Genomic DNA, 21,157 nt, shown 5'->3' on the forward strand with positions numbered 1-21,157 from the left:
TCCTAACTTTTTCCTCACTTTTATGCCTACATGCTAGCTTCATCTCTGGAGATCAGAAAGTACCGAGGGTATTGCAGACTGATGTGACAGGAAGGTCTCTTGTTGCAGCTGTTTTAAAACAGAGGTGCAGTATGCAGACTATTGCTCAAAGGGACTGCCAGAGCAACCTTTAATCCACGGTGCCACCTGTCCCTAAAACACGGCACTGAAGTAACATTGTTTTGTATACCGACTTCACAGGCGCAAATTAGCACATACTATAAACTCGGCATCTGTTATACACCTTTAACAAAACAAACCAACCAAACAAACATATAGTTTGAGGGCTCCTTGCTGGGATCACAGCCGCCCGCTGCTGACGACCGGCAGAGCGAGCGGGCGGCCACCGCAGGTTTCTAAAGCCGCGAGCGGCCGCCGGCAGCCGCCCCGTCTCCCTCCGGGCCGAGCGGTGCACAGACCCCGCCGCCGCCCGCCCGGCACCGCCGCCCGCCCGGCACCGCCGCCCCCCGCCAGCCGGGGCAGGCCGCGGCCTGACGCGAGCCGGCGGGCGGGGAGGGAGCCGCCCTCCGCCCGCCCCCGCCCCGGCCCGGCCCGGCCGCCTCCCTCTCTCTCTCTCTCTCTCTCTCTCTCTCGCTCCCCGCGCTGCGCGGCGGGGGCGGCAGGAGCGCGGCGCGATGTGGCGGGCGCGCTACGTGAGTGCCCAGCAGCTGGCCGGCTTCCGCCACTACAAGGTAACGGCGGGACCGCGCCGCGAGGGCACCGGCTGCCGCGGGGCTCCGCGGCGGCGGGAGCGGCGGCGCGCGGGGGTGGCGGCGCGGCGCGGCGGGGATGCGCTGGCGCCTGCGGCAGCCGTGCCCGTGTCAGGCTCGCCCAGCTGAGCGTGTCTGCGCTCCGAAAGGCTGCAGCTTTGCAGCCAGTTTTCCTCGCGTCTGCTACAGCGAAGTGCTAAACCTTTTTTCTTCCTTCTTTTCTTTTCTCTTTTCTTTTTTCTTTGCTTTTTCTTTTCTTTTCTCTTTTCTTTTCTCTTTGCTTTTTTCTTTTCTTTCTTCTCTTTTCTTTTTCTTTGCTTTTTTCTTTTTCGTTTCTTTTTTCTGTTTTCTCTTTTTTCTTTTTTTTCTGTTCTCTCTTCTTTTCTCTTTACCTTTCTTTTCTCTTTACTTGTTTCTTTTCTTTTCTCTTTTCTTCTCTCTTCTTCTCTTTTCTTTTTTCTCTTTTATTTTATTTTCTCTTTTATTTTCTCTTTTATTTTCTATTTGCTTCTTCCCTTTCCCTTTCCCTTTCCCTTTCCCTTTCCCTTTCCCTTTCCCTTTCCCTTTCCCTTTCCTTCTTCTCCTCTTGGTCATTCTGCTATTTTTACAAAGCTTCTTAAGATTCAGCACATTGAGTAGCACTCAACGCACTGGATAAAGTTATTTGGAAGCCTCTGCACCTACACGCGCTGTGCATTGTGTTGTGTTGTTCGTTATCTCTCCTGAAGTCTTGATTAAATTCAGCAACAAAAGTGAGGGAAAGGGCAGGAATGGGGTGGTTACAAAGTACCAGGTCTTGGTGAAGACGTGGTGGAAACAAGATAGCTGCATTTAGAGTGAACATCAAAACTGTTAAAAGTTGTGTACATTTTAAAGAAAAACAGGCTAGGAATGATTAAAATTAATACATCTGTTAGAAATTGTGCATTGATGGTGCATAATCACTTCTACACACAGAAGAATGCTTTGCCTTTGGGAAGTAAATAAGAAAACCAGAAAAAAGCTTACTTTTAAATAACCTTAAGTAAACCTCGTGTTTGCAAATAACAGGCCTGCAAAATTCAAGTGAATGGATGGGTCATTAAATATTCGGATTTACCAGCATCAGGCTGCAGACTGATGAGATACCTGGCTTTTGTTGGCAACACATTGCATGTGCATCGCAGGGGGTTGTCTACGATTGCCCCAGCTGAGCTGCGGGTGTCTGGTTAGTGCAGTGCCACCCCGTTCCCGTGCTGTTACCCCGCTCCCTTTTACGAGCAGGGTGGACATGCTAGCTTCCTCCAGTCCAACACCCAACCCCTTATATGCCACTCAGTTTCCTGGAGCAGCTCCCACCACACGCTCCCTGTGCAGATTCTTGGTTCTTGCTCTCACCAGGGCTCCCAGCCTGGCCTCCAAGCCAGTAACTCAACTTCCTCAGGCTCCTACCAAATCTCTTCTCTTCCCCCAGCCAGGAGTTCTGTCTGTTTGCTGAGAAGTAAATTATCTTGGAGTAACTGTGGTTCGAGAACCTTCTTCAAGGTCATTTGAACTTGTGCGCAGTAGCCGGTTAAAATGTAGTAACCTTGTTTGTGTATCTTCAGTGCGAGTGGCTTAAAACATGCTTCAGGCTGCATATGGCCACTGGCTATATGGTGCACAGGCCTCTGCTTGCTCAGTGGAGCCACGGTCTTGACTGAGATCATTAGAGGAAAAATAAAAAGTTATTTTTAGCATGAACATACGTTACAATGTAAGTAATTTTCCCAGAACATTTTAGTTTATGGTACAAATACAAGGCATTTGTATTAACGATCTTCCTTATCACTTGAATTACAAGTTGCTGCCAAGAAAGGCAGATGGGGGGAAAAATTCTAGTAACATTTTGTTTAAACACTACTGTAATGATTGTATGCTACTGATGAATTAAAGGGCAAATCATTATCGAAAGACTGAATCACATACTGAAAGATTTTAATTCAGTATATTAAATTCCTTTGGTTTCTCAGAAGCATTGCAAAGCCTAGAAAAAATGTTAGATGCTTTTGTTAACCATAGGAATCAGCCAACACACTTGAGAAGTAGCTCTTAAACCATGTTCTGGAAAACTACGATAAATATAGGCTTTAGAAAGGTGAGATCAAATAGTCAGCTCTTCCTTGTCTAAGGTGACTAGGCCCTGGGACGTCCTGGAAAATAAAAGTATATAAATAAATCCAAATGACAGAGGCTACACCCAGAGAAATGCAGCTGCGTGAGGTCACTGCAGCCGAGCAGCTGGGGTATCTGCACCATCTTCCCAGTGCTCCAGGTTGCGGGAGGACAAAGCAGGGGCTGGCAGCCCTGCGCCTGAGCTGCCTGTGCACATTGCTGAGTGCTGCTCACAATGTGTTAAAGCCCTCCAAAAATGCAGGGGGAATATGGCAAGGAGACACTTATCACTGTTACCATCTCCTCCACACCTCCTCACGTCACCCTCCCATGCCCAGGGCTGCAACCGTAACCACAGCTTTGCTCTTCTCATCTCCTCCGAGGCCTTAGACATGCTCTTCAACCTCACATTGCCTTCTGGCTGCCATCTCCCCCTTTCTTCGTGTCACCTCACCTCATCCTGCTCTTCCACCTTCCCAGTCCTGATGAGAAAATTGCTGCTTCTCTGCTGCTGAGTCAACAGGACTGGCACTAAACTCAGATTATCGTGCTCAGCCAGACAAAAGTTGCTGCTGTTTGCAGTCACCTGGCTATCTCAGTTGCTTGTTCCCCACTGGTTTTAGCTCTGGAATACAGCGGAGGAACAAACAGATTGGCCCTGTGAAGAGCCAGATAAACTCTGAAAGGATTTACTAGCACATGGAACTAGCACTCTCCATCCTGCAGCGTTACGTTTGCACTGATGTCAATGGCTGAGGATAATCCCCACTTTGCACAATTTATCTGCAGATAACAGCTGCTTAAAAGAATAGTTTGTGTGATCAGTTCCATTTCATAAAGGTAAAGGTAGTATGGAAAAAAATACTTGCCAATTTTCAAAGTTTTCACAGATGAACTCATTTTTTTGCCATGTATGCCTCGATTATGTGTCTTAGCCATTTTCTGTCTCCTGTTCACAGTTGGTCTTGGCTACAAAACCAGCACAGGAGTGTGCTTTTGAAGCAAATCTCCCAATCTTCTGCAATTACCAAGCTTAGGTGTGTATCACAGAGGGATCTTGGAGCACACAAACTGAATTCCCTTTGAATGAACTTAAACCAGAAGATGTGCTAGGAAAATACTAGTACACTTAACTGCTAATGAGCATTCAGTCTGTGGAATTAGACTAGGTCCAGTCCGGTGTAAAACTTCCTAAAATCCTTGTAATGTGGACATCACCACAAGCTGTTTTACTTCACCAATCTACTCCTGTCAGAGTAGACAGTACATGTTAATGTGGACATAGCTGTTCAGAGCTTCGATTTTCTTTGCTGTGGTCATTGGTGCACAGGGAACAGCTGGACATGTGATGATGAGTCAGTGAGATACAATCCTGGGTATTGCTGCTGTGATAATTCTGCCATCTTCCTGCCTTTAGAGCAGATGGATATGCACGGACAGAGGATTATTGCATGCTCCAGGGTTTTGCCGCAGCTGTAGAGCACAATAGTCTAGGATCTGGAATGATACACCTAAAAAGCTACAGCTATTTGCAGTTGTAGGACCTGGGTCATGTTTCTTGTTCCTGCTTACCCTTAGATGTCTGTTACCAACATTTTGTGGTTCTTGAGGAGCATCTCTGGAATTACACAGCTGCCTTTTTCCTTCCTTTTGGTTTACTGTAGGAAACAAGCAGGCCTGAGCCAGCCAAGTGATAAATGCAAAGAAAAGCAGAATTTGGCAACTTCTTTATTTTTATCCTCCTCTTCTCATCAGAGTCTCATAACATTAATGATGAGCTCTTGTTGCCAGTCCCTGTTCGCATCGCAATGATTTTTGGATCTCTTGCAAATCTATCTTGAATCAAATTCTATAGTATCTGTGGACTGAGTTTTTCCAAGACAGACTTTTTTCCAGATTTTGACACCATCTCCCCTTCCAGAATAAAAATGGTCCAAGAACAACCTGCACTGACTTCAGTCAAAGAATAGGCTTTGCAAAACATCAACATTCTTGTGTGGCACTTTGAAGACTGCGTTGTTGATTACAAATTTTCTTGGAAGAGGGATAAGATGGCCAGAACTCAATAAGGTCAAATTCAGTACACAAGGCCACAATGCTTGGGGGGAAAAAATCAAAATTTCAAATATGAAAAAAGAGATAACTGACTGCAAAAAAGATACGTGGGGATCGGTGTGTTGGCACTGTTGCGACTTACAAAAAAGAGAAAAAAGCTTATATATGTGTTAACAGAAGTGTTACTTATAGTGCTGTACTTGCATGGATTAGATATTCACTGGAATAATGTGTCCTGCTTATTTTGGCAAACTGTTTACAATCCACAACAAGGTGACATCATATTAAGACATTTAGAAAACACAAAGTGTGAGGAACAGTCCGAATTCTGTGAGAGTAAGAGTGTAACAGCTAGTTTTCCTTCATGCATGCCCTTATATTTTATCAAGCAGGGTAATATATAAGCCTTAGCTGCACCAAGAGAGATTTAAGTTGGATGCTATGTCAGTCTTATAGGGATAGTTAAGCACGGGAGCAGGTAGTAGGGGACATTGTGTGTCATTTTATCATAGTCTTAAGAAATTGTTAGATTTCTCTCAGAGAGGATTTAAAGTCTAATGGGAGTGTTAGAAAAACAATTGCTTAGACCTCTTTTAGCAAAGTTGTTTTTACTGTGTTTTGCTTGAATTTGCTGTGGATCAAGAGTATATACATGGCCGTTTATCGCAAGCAATTGAAAGCCAGTAGCTCATTAACTCACGGTAACTTGATCTCCTTCTCGAATGTCAAGTAAGCTTGATCATGCATTAGATGAAAGGGTGGGCTAGAGGACCTCTAAAGTTACATCCCAGCCCCTGTTCCAGTAGGCTAGAGAAACAACGTCAAAAGATAATGATGGTCATGTTTCAAGGATTGATTGTTTGTCTCATACTGATTTACACCAAAAGAGCAAAGTGTGTTAAGTATAATCTGGTGAATTTTACTGTGTAAATGCAGGTTTGGACTAGTGTGGAAAAATACAGGACTGGATTTCTTTTAAGTCTTTATGCATTTGCAAGGCTACCTGCAAAACTATGAGATTCAGAAACATAATGAATTCTAGTTGCATTAACTGACTTGGAGTTTCGCTTTTGACTCCGGTGGAACAAGGTTTTTACATGATTTTGTAAACTGCAAATTTAGATTCAATAGGACAGGAGACTTTCATGCACATATTTTTCTGGACCTTCTTAGGAAGCAGGTAATATCCTTCATGCTTGTGTAGGGACAATTTTGTACATGTTAAGAGTGTAGTGCTTTTGCAGATAGTATTTGTAGACTTTTTCCTAAACTGTATTTAAAAGTGTATCAGCACTTTTTCTCTGTTTAGTTATTTTTTTTGAGCCATCAGTTTAATAAAAAACATGACTATCTGAGGCAGTGAAAAGGATTCCCTCAAATTACCATTTTCCACTTTCCATAAAATCCATGAGTCAACAATCTACTGTTTTGCAAATCTTGCAGTCTTTTTCATGTGACTTTGATGAACTGGAAGACTAGTAGTCTAATTAAAAGTTGGTGAAGAATATTTAGAATAAAACAAATCATTCTTTACCCTTACCTTTTCTGTCATTGTATGCATGTGCAGAAGGGTGCTGAGCCAACTGAATTACAGAATTCTAAAAGACTGTTTTAGTATGTACACTATTTCTTATTCCTCGTCCTGCTGTAATGGTAGCTGACATAATGTAGTATTTCAAGAGCTCCACGATCATTATTTTCCTTCTACCGAGCAAGTGCTAATGAGGTAACAACATAATGAAGTCACATCAGAGAGATGTTGCGTCTGATATTACTTGCCCCAGGACTTTTTCCCAACGGTGGTGTAACTGTACATGTTTTTCAGCACCATGTTACACCCACGAATTTACAAAGGTTTTCTATTTGCTAGATCATTTTGGGGACAAATACGCTGAATATAAAAAGTTGTATGCTTTGCTGAGTCTCATAAAAGTGCAAATAACGGCGACGTGATTTCATTTTATTGCTTTATTAACACATTAGTGTTCGAGATTCTTAGTGTTCTGGATTTTTATTTGTAGGATATGCATATACATAAATATGTATGTATTCATACGTGTTTATTTCTGTTTATTCTTCTGTGTTTTGCTAGAAGAGTAATTGCAAAGGTATGCCCATGAATCAGATGTTAGTAAATCTAGGAGAACCATTTTCCTAAGGGTTGTTTTGCAGAGGAGAGAATTGGAATTCTGCGTCTTTCTGTGAAATATCACCTCTCTTATAGGTCAGGATACTAGACCACCGAGCTATTTGACATATGTGGTACAGAACTGCTGCTTAGCATCCCTCATGAAAATGTCAACCACTTTTAATATGTCTATCTGGAGTTGTTTCTTTGGGTTCTCCAGATATTTAAGTACATGCTCTGGCAGAATTCCACCTGTGTGGGAATTCTGGCTACTGTTTAATCCTTAACAGGTTAATAGTACCTTTGAAAGCACAAGCTTGTACCCACACACAAATAAATGCAGCACAGAATCCTAATGTCATTTACTTTTACCAACCAAAGAAATTTCACAAAAAATACAAAGAAATCAACTTCCTTACCACATCAGAGCATTTTTGAAGAGGGGTGATTAAGATTATTTTTATGCAGTTCCATGAGAGTTTGCAAATTGTGCTTTTTACACAGGTTTATGCTTTTGCTAATCTAGGCCAGCCTCTGGCTTTGTCCCCTTACAACAACAAGTGTCTATCTACCCTCTGTTATCCCTTCTTTGTACTTGATCCTATTTCTATGTTCTTTTCCCATCATACTGGCTTCTTTGTTTAGTGTTTTGGACACTTTCCATTAAACAAACTCTCTCGCTGAAGACAAGTTAGGCAATATCCTTAATATAACTGCTGTTGACAGAAAAAGAGTTGCTGGTTTCCAGTAGTAATTCCCTCTTTCTGATTTGGATGCTAACAGTCCTGTTGGTAAGGAATCAAATCTATCTAGTCTTACGTATTGAGCAAGAACCTAATTTTTGGGACCAGCACGTTATGACTTCTCGGCCCAATACCTGCTTGTCACTCAGTTGCAGTGTGGCTCAGATGTGTCTCTCACCACGAAATGCACATTTTGAATGTAGTTAGTCAGCAGATCTGTGATCCATCAGTCTCCTACTCCTGCAAGTGGCACTGCGGTAGACAGCAAGATGAACGTGAGCCAGCAGTGGTGCCCTGCCACCAAAGGCCAACACCATCCTGGGCTGCATTAACAGTAGCACAGCCAGGAGATTGAGAGGATATTATCGCCCTTTACTCAGCACATGTTCGGCCACATCTAGAATACTGCACCCAGTTTTGGGCCCCAGAATAGAAGAAGGACATCAACAAGTTGGAGCACTTTCAGCAGAGGGTCACTGAGATGGTCAGGGCTGGAGCACCTGTCTTGTGAGGAGAGGCTGAGGGACCAGGGTTTGTTCAGCCCGGAAGAGAGACGGCCTCAGAGGGACCTACCAGCAGCCCCCCCTGCACCTACGGGGAGCTCAGCAAGATGATGGAGCCAAGCTTTTCACACTGTTGCGAGGTGGGAGAATGGGAAACAATGGACAAAAATTGAGACAAGAGATGTTCAAATTGAATATAAGGAGAAACTTTTTCTCCCTGAGGACAGTGGGGCAGTGGAAAAAGCTCCCCAGGGACTTTGTACAGTCTCCATCCCTGGAGGTTTTCAAGACCGGTCCTGAGGAACCGGGTTTGGCTTGTGGCTGAACATAGTTACAGAAGGAGGTTGGACTAGAGACCTTCTGAGGTCCGTTCTGGCCTGAATTATCCTGTGATCCTATGATCTTGTCCTGTGACTCTGTCATCTTGGAGCAGTGGCACTGCTCTGCAGGCAAGGTGTGATTGCCATTATTGTACTTTACTCCCTAAGAGCGGCTTTGCCAAACCTGCAGCACCACATGCCCCATGACCTCATAGGCACGGCTGTGTAGATACCTCCATTAAGTGACAGGATGTGGCATATGGCCCAGTGCATGTGTCAGGAGTTGTGAACATGGGAAGGTCTGAATGAAGAGTGTATATCCATGAAGAGGCAGCCACACACAGCACAGCAATTTCCATAATTACAACCTCCTAACAACTTAGTAAGATCTACCAGAATTGGTAATGAATGAGGGGAAAAGGCATGGTGGTTCAAACGAATTAAGCAACAGGGGATATAAAAAATGACTATTATTTATGACAAATGAATTAAATGATAATATCACATAAAGTAATGCCATTATTAGAATTATCAGGCTTGCGTTTTGGAAAGTAGCGTCACTTTTAAACTGCTAAAGGTTTGGAATTTGTTTGGCATCCGCAATGTTGTAAAGCTCCGGTGTTGTTTTCTAGTTTACTTCTTTTCTTTCTCTTTGTAAAACTTTGTTAAAATCCAAGGCTGTATCCCATAACTTCCACAAACCTGAAAAATATATAGAGAGTGGAGTTTAAAACTATGTGTTTAGTGTATTCTAGGAACCTGAAAGGTGGATGGAGAATTATTACCAGATGTAGTTTCAGTGTTTCAGTATTTTCTTTAATTTTTGTGTAGTTTCAGAAGAATGCAATACTAAAGAAGGAAAGCTCGTGTTGCGTCATTGTGGAATAACTTACCCAGAAGGGACATTTCTTGCCGAGTTCTCTTAAATAATGACTGATTCGTGCCCTGCATTAAAAGGGTTGTTTTGTAACCTCCAAAACCACAAAAAATTAATCTCACGTGAAAGTGAAGGTTCCTGATATTTAGACAAACATCCAGGCCACTGTTTTTCTTCTGTTAGAAGAATATCGCAGATCGATGACAAAAGAAGCTGTTCGAAGTTATATGTAGCTGTTGGGGGTGGGGGGCTGGGGGCTGCCAGCCCTGTCCTCCTGCCTCAAGGATGGGGAGCAGGGTACCTGGGGGAAGCCAGGGCCACCTCAGTCCGGGGCGGGGGGCGTGCCGGGTGCCACCGCGGGGCTGGGACGGGATGGGTCCCACATCTGGACCTCCTGCAGGGGCAGCACCACAGGGGGCTGTCCTCACCCTGCTGCGCCCTGGCAGCCACTCCAGGAAGGGAGGATACTCTCCGGGCCCAGAGGGAGCAGTAAGGATGCTAAAGCTCACTTACCACCTCTGCGTAAAGCCTTTTACTCCCCGATTTCTCCAAGTTTTTCCATTGGCAGATCCTTCAAAATCTTCCATTATGGGCTGGATGATAATAAGCTGGTGTTTTTGCTTGTTTTAAAAGTAATTGATAGGCTCCTTGGTCCCGTGAGCAAATGTTGAAAACAACTTCTGTAGAGTTATTATTTTCAATAGATCCCTTATTCAAAGAGCACAGTTTTATACGATTTTGCCTATTTTGAATCTGATGGGTTGATCTTCTGCTGTTTTAAATTGTCTGCTATTATTTTCACGAAAAGTTAAATTAGAAGGAGGATAAAATAATTCCCCCTCGCTCATTCATGTTAAACTGACTTAAACGACAGTACGAATCCAAAGCTCAATTAAAACTACAGGTTTGGCTCTGATTTGATAACACTTGAGAGCAGGTTTAGATTGGGAAGGAACAATGTAATTTATGTGGAATAAGGTTTGGGGGGAACTTACAGCGTTTTAGCAGCTCTCATTTAGGTGCTTCCCCTACAATAAATATGGAGAATTGTACTGTTTTACAGTTAGGCATAAGTTACCTCAGTTCCTTGAGTATTCATCATGAGATAATGCCATGCACCGGGACAACTGCAGTTGTGCGTCTCAACGCAATTTACTTGGTATCTTGCAGTAACTTCTTTGTATATTTTCACCCTTTTGTATCACTTACTATTTCACCAGACATCTTTGCTCCCTAGTAGATAGAGAATTCTTTTGCATGTGTAGCACACATATGATGAACACTTGACTTCGGAGATACCTGGTTGTTCCCCAAGCCTACAGGATCATCGAGTTGTTAGACTATCAGCACATATATTCAGCTATGGCTCTTCCATACTTGTGCCTGACCTGGCTGGTGCCTGACCTGGCTGAGTCTGCCTGCAGGAAACAGGGCAGACGCCACAGTATTTGTATTCTTCATGTAAGTCCCTATGTAGCTGTTAGATGGCTCTCTTTTCTGTGTTGGAACAGCTAGTGTATTCTTCAATAATTTAAAAGAGGCATCTATTTTCACACGAGATGCTACAGATTACTACAGATTATACAGATGCTGCAGATTACACATTATACTAATATATGTTGAGCTAAAAATGAGCAGCCTTTATCTGAATAAACTTATATTGCTTATACTTAAATTATGTATATAAATATGACATTTTAAGCGATATTGTGGCTGTATCCTTCACTAGATACTCTTGAGTGAATCACAGCCTGTCTGTGCTTCAATCTTCCAACATATCCAGTGGGGATAGTAAATCCTGTTCTGACTCACAGACTTATTGCAGAGTTATGCACAGCTTTGAAGGGTCAAGGTGGAGGGGAGAAAGAGGAGAAAGCAAAAGCAGAAGGAGCAGAAGCAGGTCATTCAGGTATTCTGTACCTTTGTGCTTACCTAAGTATGGCTGAAGTCATTGAACTTGTTGGTCGGCAAGTTATCACATATCTGAACTAGTCTTTGAAACTCAATGTCTATGAGGAGCAGCTGAGGTGAGAAAATGAGCAATAGGTAGACTGAAACTTTTGGCTGATTCGTGGCCACTTGGAACCTCTCTAGCTCTTTGAATTTCCTTTCATTTTCAGAGATTTCCTTGGTTCTTGTGTGAATTAAGTACTAGTTGACTGCTGCATATGCACAGGCATTTCATGCTTTGATATTACTGTTACTTTTGATATTAGTGTAAGCAAAGCCCGTGGATAGTTCAGAGTGGGTTATTTGCATGGAAGCAGTAATATCAAAATGTCAATCAATCAGCTGTACTAATCGGTGTTTGAAAGCTATAATATAAACTACAGTATCTGGAGTTGCAAATACATACATAGAATTGTATACATACATAGAATAGCTTTAGTTTTATCTGCAAATTCATTTTTGCTGATATAACATATTTAAGAATAATTTTAATATGTGTTCTGGCGGAAAAGTTTCTGATGACATAATTGTCTCATTTTTTAAATAATATAGGTGGCAGAAGCAGAGAAAAATGATACACTTAAGTGACACTTTGAATATTTATAGAAAAAGATCAGTGATGTACGCTTCACTAAATCATACATTTTATTCCCTTCAGAAAGTTAATCATCCGCCCTGTCTGACCAGTAGTTCATAGGTGATACCTTAGATATTTGTGATTACATAACATACAACTATGTTCTGTCTTATTTCCATTGTCCGTATACATATGTTTGGACAAAGCTGTGTAAGGATGTATGTGAATTTTCATATGAGTCATATACCTCATGCTAACAACATACACCATGTACACACTTTCCAAGTCCAAGAGTCTCTGTAAAAATTACAGGTTCCACCTAAATGAATACTAACTGCTTCCACAGTGGACCTGCCACTACTCAAGAACTTAGTTGTAAATAGTGTTATCAATTAAAATCTTTCTTCTGTATATTGTTCTGAGTTTGTGTTCTGAAATCTCAGTACAGGATAATTCTTGATACTGACCTGTGAGGAGAAAGTAGACAACAGCAATTCAGTGTAGGTTCAGATTTCTGAAATATTTTGTTTGGAAAAGATGCAGATATATGCTTATTGGAATTTATAAAAACATAAAATATTTTTACAAGGAGGGAAATTTTATTTTGACGATTAACTGTAGCCTCTGTTAGAGCATGTTTTTACAATAACATTGCTTTACAGCAATTAGCATAGTGGAAATAGCTTCTACAGACAGCTGGAAGTAGCCTCATGATCACAGGCCCTAGTTCTCATGGGAGACTTCAACCACCCTGACATCTGCTGGGAAGACAGCACAGCTACGCACAAACAGTCAAGGAGGTTCCTGCAGAGCATTGATGATAATTTCTTGACCCAGGTGGTGGAGACGCCAACGAGAAGAGGTGCATTGCTGGACCTTGTACTAACAAACAAAGAAGGTCTAGTGGGAGATGTGAAGGTTGGAGGCAGCCTTGGCTGCAGTGACCATGAAATGGTAGAGTTCAATATCCTACGAGGAGGAAGCAGGGCAATAAGTAGGATCACAATCCTGGACTTCAGGAGAGCTAACTTTGGCCTCTTGAGGGACCTACTTGGGGGAATCTCATGGATTAGGGCTCTAGAAGGAAGAGGGGGGTCCAGGAGAGCTGGTTAATATTCAAGCATCACCTCCTCCAAGCTCAAGGCAGTTGCATCCCTCTGAGTAAGAAGTCGAGCAAAGCTGGCAGGAGACCTGCCTGGATGAGCAAGGAACTCCTGACAAAACTCCAGCAGAAGAAGGAAGTCTACAGAATGTGGCAAAGGGGACAGGCCACTTGGGAGGAAGATAGGGACGTTGGTCAGAGTGTGCAGGGACGCGACAAGGAAGGCTAGGGCCCATGTGGAATTAAATCTGGCAAGGGATGTCAAGGACAGCAAGAAGGGCTTCTTCAAATACATCAAGAGCAAAAGGAAGACGAGGGAAAATGTGGGCCCGCTGCTGAATGGGGCGGGTGCCCTGGTAACAAAGGATGCAGAGAAGGCAGAGTTATTGAATGCTGCCTTTGCTTCAGTCTTTGCTGCTAAGGCCAGTCCTCAGGAATTCCAGACTGTGGGGACAAGAGAGGAAGGCTGGAGAAAGGAAGACTCTCCCTTGGTTGAGGAGGATCAGGTTAGAGATCTTTTGTCCAAACCTGACATCCATAAATCCATGGGCCCCCATGGGATGCACCCACGAGCGCTGAGGGAGCGGGCGGATGTTATCGCTAGGCCACTCTCCACCCTCTTGGAAACGTCGTGGAGATCAGGAGAGGTGCCTGAGGACTGGAAGAAAGCCAGTGTCACGCCAGTCTTCAAAAAGGGTAAGAAGGAGGAGCCAGGAAACTACAGGGCCAGTCAGCCTCACCTCCATCCCCGGAAAGGTGATGGAACAGCTCATCCTGGAGGTCATCACTAAGCATGTGGAGGACAAGAAGGTGATGAGGAGTAATCAGCATGGATTCCCCAAAGGGAAATCATGCTTGACCAATCTGATAGCCTTCTATGATGGCATGAGTGGCTGGGTAGATGAGGGCAGAGCAGTGGATGTTGTCTCCCTGGACTTCAGCCAGGCTTTTGACAGTGTCTCCCATCACATCCTCCTAGGTAAAGTCAGGAAGCGTGGGTTAGATGAGTGGACGGTGAGGTGGATTGAGAACTGGCTGGATGGCCGAGCTCAGAGGGCTGTGGTCAGTGGCGGCTCAGAGCCTGGTTGGAGGCCTGTGGCTAGCGGTGTCCCCCAGGGGTGAGTCCTGGGTCCAGTCTTGTTCAACGTATTCATCGATGACCTGGAGGAAGGGACAGAGTGCACCCTCAGCAAGTTTGCTGATGATCCTAAACTGGGGGGAGTGGCCGAGAGACCAGAGGGCTGTGCTGCCCTTCGGAGGGACGTGGACAGGCTGGAGAGTTGGGCGGAGAGGAACGGCAGGAAGTTCAGCAAAGGCAAGTGCAAGGTCCTGCACCTAGGCAGGAATAACCCCATGCAGCAGGACTAGGCCGGGGGTTGACCTGCTGGGAAGCATCTCTGCAGAGAAGGACCTGGGAGTGCTGGTGGACAGCAAGTTAAGCATGAGGCAGCAATGTGCCCTTGTGGCCAAGAAGGCCAAAGGTATCCAGGGGTGCCTTAGGCAAAGTGTTGCCAGCAGGTGGAGGGAGGTGATCCTGCCCCTCTGCTCAGCCCTGGGGAGGCCTCACCTGGAGTACTGTGTCCAGTGCTGGGCTCCGCAGTACGAGAGAGACATGGCACTGCTGGAGAGAGTCCAGCGGAGGGCTGCAAAGGTGATGAGGGGCCTGGAGCATGTCTCCTATGAAGGAAGGCTGCGAGAGCTGGTCCTGTTGAGCCTGGAGAAGAGAAGACTGAGAGGGGAATCTCATCAATGTGTACAAGTATCTGAAGGGGGGGTGTCAAGAGGGTGGGGCCAGTCTCTTCTCCGTGGTGCCCAGCAACAGGACAAGAGGCAACGGGCACAAACTGAACCACAGGAAGTTCTGTCTGAACGTGAGGAAAAACTTCTTTCCTGTGAGGGTGAGTGAGCAGTGGAAGAGGTTGCCCAGAGAGGTTGTGGAGTCTCCTTCGCTGGAGATATTCAAAACCCGCCTGGACGTGATCCTGGGCAATAGGCTTTAGAGGACCCTGCTTGAGGAGGGAGGTTGGACTAGAAGATCTCCAGGGGTCCCTTCCAACCTCAACCATTCTGTGATTCTGTGAAATGTGACTGTTTTACTGTGTCAAAACCTGTGCGTCTCTGTGAGGTAGCGTTCCACTTAAGACCATGCATTATGTATTCTATGTACTGTCAATGAACTGCTGCTGAGACTGTGCATTACCAATGGTGCAAATGAAGATAATTAAACCAAAAATACATGAAAACACAGACCTCTATAGGATGTCTTGTAAAAGGAGTAAGAATTTTTAAGGGAAGTGTGACTATAGAACTATTCACCATTGCATCAGCCTAAACCTTTGAGTCTGAATTTGGAGCTGCTAACAATATATTTTAAATCAGGTCGCCGCTTTTTAATTAAATCCAACTGTATGAGCATAAATTTATTCCAGTCACGTTCAGAATGATTGTTCTTAGATGCTGAGGGATCTACAGTGATGAAAAAAGATTTGTTCTTCCGTGCTTTGTTTTACATCTCTGCTTATTTCCTCACAGTACAGTGCTGTGGATACAAACCCTTTATCTGTGTATGTTATGCAGCCCATCTGGGACAAAATTATTAAGGTAAGAGTCTTATTTAAGAGAAATATCAAATGATAATGCAAGAGTGTGTTTTAAGACACAAGAGAGAGATTTCATTTAGAAATAGCTGCTGTTTTACAGAGCTGAAATTAAAACAGCTGTATAGAAGAAAAATATTTTTACGGGATATATAGCTATATTTAAGATGAGTATGTTTGGGTTTTGAGTTATTAAAAAAAATGAGATTGTGTGTGTTTTTTCTGATCATTGTACAAAAAGCATCGGTTTCTATTACATCTTTCATTAAACAGCTTTACAGAAATTGAAGGATTTACTTAGTATAAATTATTTTCCTAGAGCATATGCTGCCTAACAACAGCATTCCTTTATCTCTGTGCTGTGTACATGATTTTATGCAAGTGCTGTTTCATTTTCTCCCAAGGGTATTTGCTCCAGGGAGCAAGGCATTTCTCTAAGAAGCTGAAAATGAGAGCGGTTACCATGATCACCATAACGATTGGGAGGTGGCATCTCCTGAATACATTATGATATGCAGTTTTTTAAAATAGAGCTGCTCACAATTAGTTTTGCTGTTGTTGGCCAAAATAAAGAGAAGATATATCTCAAAGAAATATAAACTTTATTGATCTTCAGGGAAGCAATGACTTCTGCATCTGTCTCCTAAATGGAAATCTCTGGATTGGAACAGACTTGGATATGAACCTATATGCATAAAAATAGATGTATGTGGTCAGAATGCTGTTGGACTCATCATATTTGTGTTTTATGACCTAGCTCTTACTTACGCTTAATATAGCAGGAAAATCATAATCTCCTGTTCGTAACCTTAATGTAAGTTCATAAAAGTTTTTATACGACCTAACTTCAGGATCAAAAAAGACTAGAACAAGATATGAGAAGAAAGCAATTCAAGGATGCTAAATTGAATTCAGAAATTCAACTGAGGGCCAGCTGTTTCTATTCCCAGCACAGCCAGGGGGAAAGCAAGGAGGTAGAAAAGCCTCCTGCCACTGTAGAATCCACGTGGAGGATGAGCAGAGGCTTTACCACATGTTCCCTCTGCCTTGACTCCACACTTGTGTTCTGGGTTAGGACACCCGTGAATATTCCACTGCTATCGAATTGGAGGGAGAGTAGTAGTATTACCAATGCCAAACTTCCTTTTGGGGTAGGTTTCTCTAGCGGTTGCAGGATTCTCTCAAAAGGAAAATAATGTTCTGCTGCCGGTCCCCATATAGTCTAAAGGGTGGATCATAAAGGTGGGTAAAAAATACTGTGACCTCTTTAGTTTTTTTAAACCTCCTTAAATTTTGCCCAAGCATGATTTTGTTCACTTCCTGCTAAAGGAGAACCCAAACCAGACCAGTGGACTGAAACTCTGTTTCAAAAGCTAGGAAATCTGAGTGTAGACCGCAAGTCAGGAGTGGGTACCGTGTTTACTTTGGCATTTTGTTCCGTCTGAAAACTGAAGACACAGCAATCAGTTTTTGGCTTTCCCTTTTGGTGCAAGAACACTGGAGGGTAAGTACTCAGTAATGTATCATAAAAAATTAAAAAGGAAATTTTTAGCTTTTGTAGATGTAGTCATTCTAAGATTAAAGACATACTGTCAGGTAAACTTAGCAATGAGTTGTATTTTTCGTAAAACAAGAGACCTATAGAGGAGCTGGAGATGCACAAGAACAATATGGGAATCGGTACATAGTGGAGATTGCAATAGAGCTCAGGAGGTTACTCCCAGGGCTAAAAAAGAGAACTGATGGAGCACTGAACTTATCAGCCAAAACTCAGTTAAGCAAAAAAACATTATTCGGAACTGAATTTACTAGAATGGTTGCGTTCCTGGCTAAGTACGGAAAAAAGGTATGATAGTAAATATTGGCCCAAACTCAGTCCAAAAAAGTTCTGCTCACTTGCTCACCTGGGAATACCTTTTTTTTTCCCCCTGAAATGTAAATAAAATAGTGATATTCTAGTAAATGTGATCAAATCTTATTTTTAGAAGGAGAAACTTTCCATGCATTTACTTATTGATTTCTTTGTGGCTTGCACCTATAGTAAGCCTTTTAACTGGTCTGTGAGCAGTGATCTAGACTGTAATATTCAATGTTCTAGAGTAGAATATTGAATTTACATTTTACAGCATTTCATTTTATTTCTATTTAAGTAGAACACTGCATTACGATAGAGAGACTAGTTAAAGGTGGGACAGTTTTTAAGAACAAGAAACAGGTCGCTTCTAATATGTTCATTAGAAATTAGGCTGTAAAAGCCTGCCTTTTGGTGACTGGGAAGTCCAGTCTCTCTCAGATCAGACATCCTAACACATGTATTTGGATAAGATGGCAGGCAGATATGACTCAATTTTCTTTTAGTTTCTAATCTGGTGAAAATAAGCATTCTATGGGGAATATTTTCACCGGACTGTACAGGAGTTAAAAAAAAAAATTCACAGAGCCGAGCAAATAAAAAAACCTGTGATAATAGAGGCATGGGATTCAGGTCTGGACCTTAATGTGTCAATTTAGTCCTAGTTATGGAACAAATTTCTGTATATTCCAAAACACAAAGGAAAGCCTTAGTATTATCCCTTTTCACTCTGCAATGTCATTCACTGTAAGATGTATTTCTTATATTACAAGAAATTAAGGAGAGCCTGATGTTAGACAAGATGTAGAGATTTGTGAGCTCAGATGTTGACATACTTGAGAAGTGAGAACATATTGTCATCACCTGCCTCAGGTAAATATCCTCATGTTGTAATTTTTCAGAATTGCGGAGCTGCCTGTGTCATAGGCCTGAATGATAGAGGGAGGTATCAGATACCTGGATCTTCCATCCCTTCCCTTAATTAGTAACTCTTGTGGGCGTATTAGCAAAGCAAATTAGTGCATTTAAGTTAGAAATTTTCCAGGGGATCTTGAGCATTACAGTATGATGAAGAGGTTCCCGTGCTTTCCTCTTCTGATGACATCTTTCTCACATACTGTATCATGTCCATGTGTCAGTTTGTGCATGACTTGAATGTATATACTTCAGATATCTGTTGACTTCTTACTGAAGCTAGTGCCAATACAAAGTGAAAAGGAATTGTTTTATGCCTTGATTTTATAATGGACTTGAAGTATTTCTGTAATATGCTTGTCCAAGACAGCTTTTCCCCATTACATGACGGTGTGTGAAGAGTGGCTGAAATTCAGCATGCCTGTGTTAGTCAGCAGTGACAACTAACTTTCTCTACACATCGTTTAAAATTATTCTGATTATGCTACTGTAGATATTTCTTCTTAAATAGCTGATAATTAATTCAATGCTTTGTCTTTTTGCCTTTCCTTTAATCAAGATTTGTATCTGATAATAAAACATGGTCATGGGCTCTCTGGCAGATAATGGATGGTATTACTTAGCTTCCACGCTAACTGAATTTATTGCTGTATTTGTATTCATGAAGAATCACATTTGCGCGGGACAAGAAGAGGAAAAGGAGCAAATCCCACTAGGATACACAGGTGTATGCCAGCTCCATTGAAGTCAATTAAAAATTCTGTGATTCTGTGTGATTCTGTGAAAGAAAACCCCACAGTTGCTCTTATGAACTTTGATTTTATCAGTAGAATTGTGCATGGGTAGCATTTTAGTGATCTCAAGTGACTTAATCAAGCAATGTTTGAAGTTTGAGCAGGGCCTCATATAAATACGTGCGCTTTACAGTTTATTACCCAAACAAGCAGCTGATTATATTAAAACATTTGTTGTTTATATTAAGGCTTTTAGCATGAATGACTCTGGACCTGTTAGAACAGAAATCAGTAGTTTGTGGAACCAAAAGTTTTGTAAAATGTCCAAGTACGCAGTGGTTTTGCGTACAGAGAGAACAGATGTGATTCTTCGTAATGGTACAGTGAGTTGTATTACTCGTGTACTGTGTTAACATGTTAGCGTTGGACTGTCTGTTAATTAGATAGTAATGACTGCACAGTATCCTAATGTAGGATGCGAGTGAAGCCAGGCTGTGTTTTTCAACCTGTTTGAGAAGTTAATCTTCAACTCCTGGTGATTTCTGAATTGTTACATAGGGTGATGGTAGTGTAATGCTAACTAAAAGAATAATGGGCATTAAATACAAAAAAAAGGATTTTACCAGTTGGAATATTTTCAAAATACATTGACAAATTAGGCCAGTTGAGGATCAAAATAGCATGTGTAGGGAGTTAACTGGAGAAGAGGTTGTTTTCTTGAGGATGGATCTCTTGTAACTGTTCACTGTGTGTCTACTAGCCAAAGAAACTGTGAGTAGGTTTCCTTCTAAAATACATGATGCGAGACAGTGTGTTAAGATAATTCCTTAGTGTTTGTACTTTGTAAACATAAATTATTTCCTGTAATAAATTTAATGTCAGTGTCTATTTAGAATAATGAACCTAATCAGAAAGCAGGCATTTACAGGGACTTACTTTAATTTATAGTCAACAATTATTGTGAATCATGCAGGATGAATCAGGCATTTAAAAATAATACATCGGTGGACATCTGCATGTCCGTGTAAATGGCTCATCCACAGGTTGTCTTAGAGCACTGTTTTGATCCTCTTTTTAGAGTAAAAGAGAGCAATCCAGAATGTCTTCATCAGCATCACTCGTTCTCATTCCCTGCGTGCTGAGTGTGCAGTGAATTTAATAAGATGGGAATGTGCACTAAGGAGTTCTCTTAAAGGAACTTCAGGAAATATTTGCTGTCAGTTGTTCTTAGGAATTTAGGATTGGGGTTTTTAAAACTCATAAAGTTAGGTATATTAAAATGTGTGTCCTACATTTTTGTTATAGCTGTAGGTATTCCATTTTATCTTTCTATTACTGTAAGGGCTGCCATACAATGTTTAAAATGGATGATAAAAGCCTATTCATAAGGAAAGCAACTATCAGACGTAATAGCTGTTTCCAGTGTTATTAGAAGAAACATCTAAGAAGTACAACTGGAAATACTCAGGATTTTCCCTGTTTTTGAAAGTTTACATTATACTTTATTAGTTGCACAGTTTTCCTTGCATGTTCTTAATTGTTTGCACTGTAATGACAGGAAGAGGATCAGGATCATTAATGTTAGACATTCCAACTTTATATGCAAATTTTTCACATAGTAATATGATAGAGGAAGAGTAGTGGTTTATAATGTTTGGTAGTGTTGGAGTACTTCTTTATGTGCATTTTCAGTCCTGCATCATTCCAAAAAATTGAGTATAAGCCTGCATTTTTTAAATAGTTTGAGTATATTGATAGTGTGTTTGAGTAACAGCAGTGGTCTACATTTAGGCTATATTTCTGCAAATATACTCTGGCCAAAAATTGTGTAAAAAGCTGTGTGTAGTATTTCAGAAAATCATTTGGAGAAACCGTCCTGCTTGGCAACAGCTTTACCAAAAGAGTCCCTGTCGCACTGTAGG

The 21,157-nt window shown here is 42.1% G+C and overlaps 1 protein-coding gene across 5 annotated transcripts in view; it reads left to right on the plus strand.

The window, feature by feature from the left end:
• Positions 1–578: 578 nt before the first annotated feature.
• Positions 579–21,157, plus strand: part of LOC104149459 (ethanolaminephosphotransferase 1) — a 59,893-nt gene continuing 39,314 nt past the window's right edge. For 4 of the 5 annotated variants that reach the window (XM_068932763.1, XM_068932764.1, XM_068932766.1 and 1 more), the window contains exons 1-2: positions 579–731; positions 15,670–15,738. In XM_068932763.1, coding sequence (XP_068788864.1) covers positions 675–731; positions 15,670–15,738 — 126 coding nt within the window. In that variant the 5' untranslated portion in view covers positions 579–674. Of the gene's footprint in view, positions 732–15,465; positions 15,517–15,669; positions 15,739–21,157 lie in introns of those variants that run through there. The other variant, XM_068932765.1, reaches the window with a different exon arrangement.

This window comes from Struthio camelus, chromosome 2, assembly GCF_040807025.1.
Source record: "Struthio camelus isolate bStrCam1 chromosome 2, bStrCam1.hap1, whole genome shotgun sequence".
NCBI classification, from domain to species: Eukaryota; Metazoa; Chordata; class Aves; order Struthioniformes; family Struthionidae; genus Struthio; species Struthio camelus.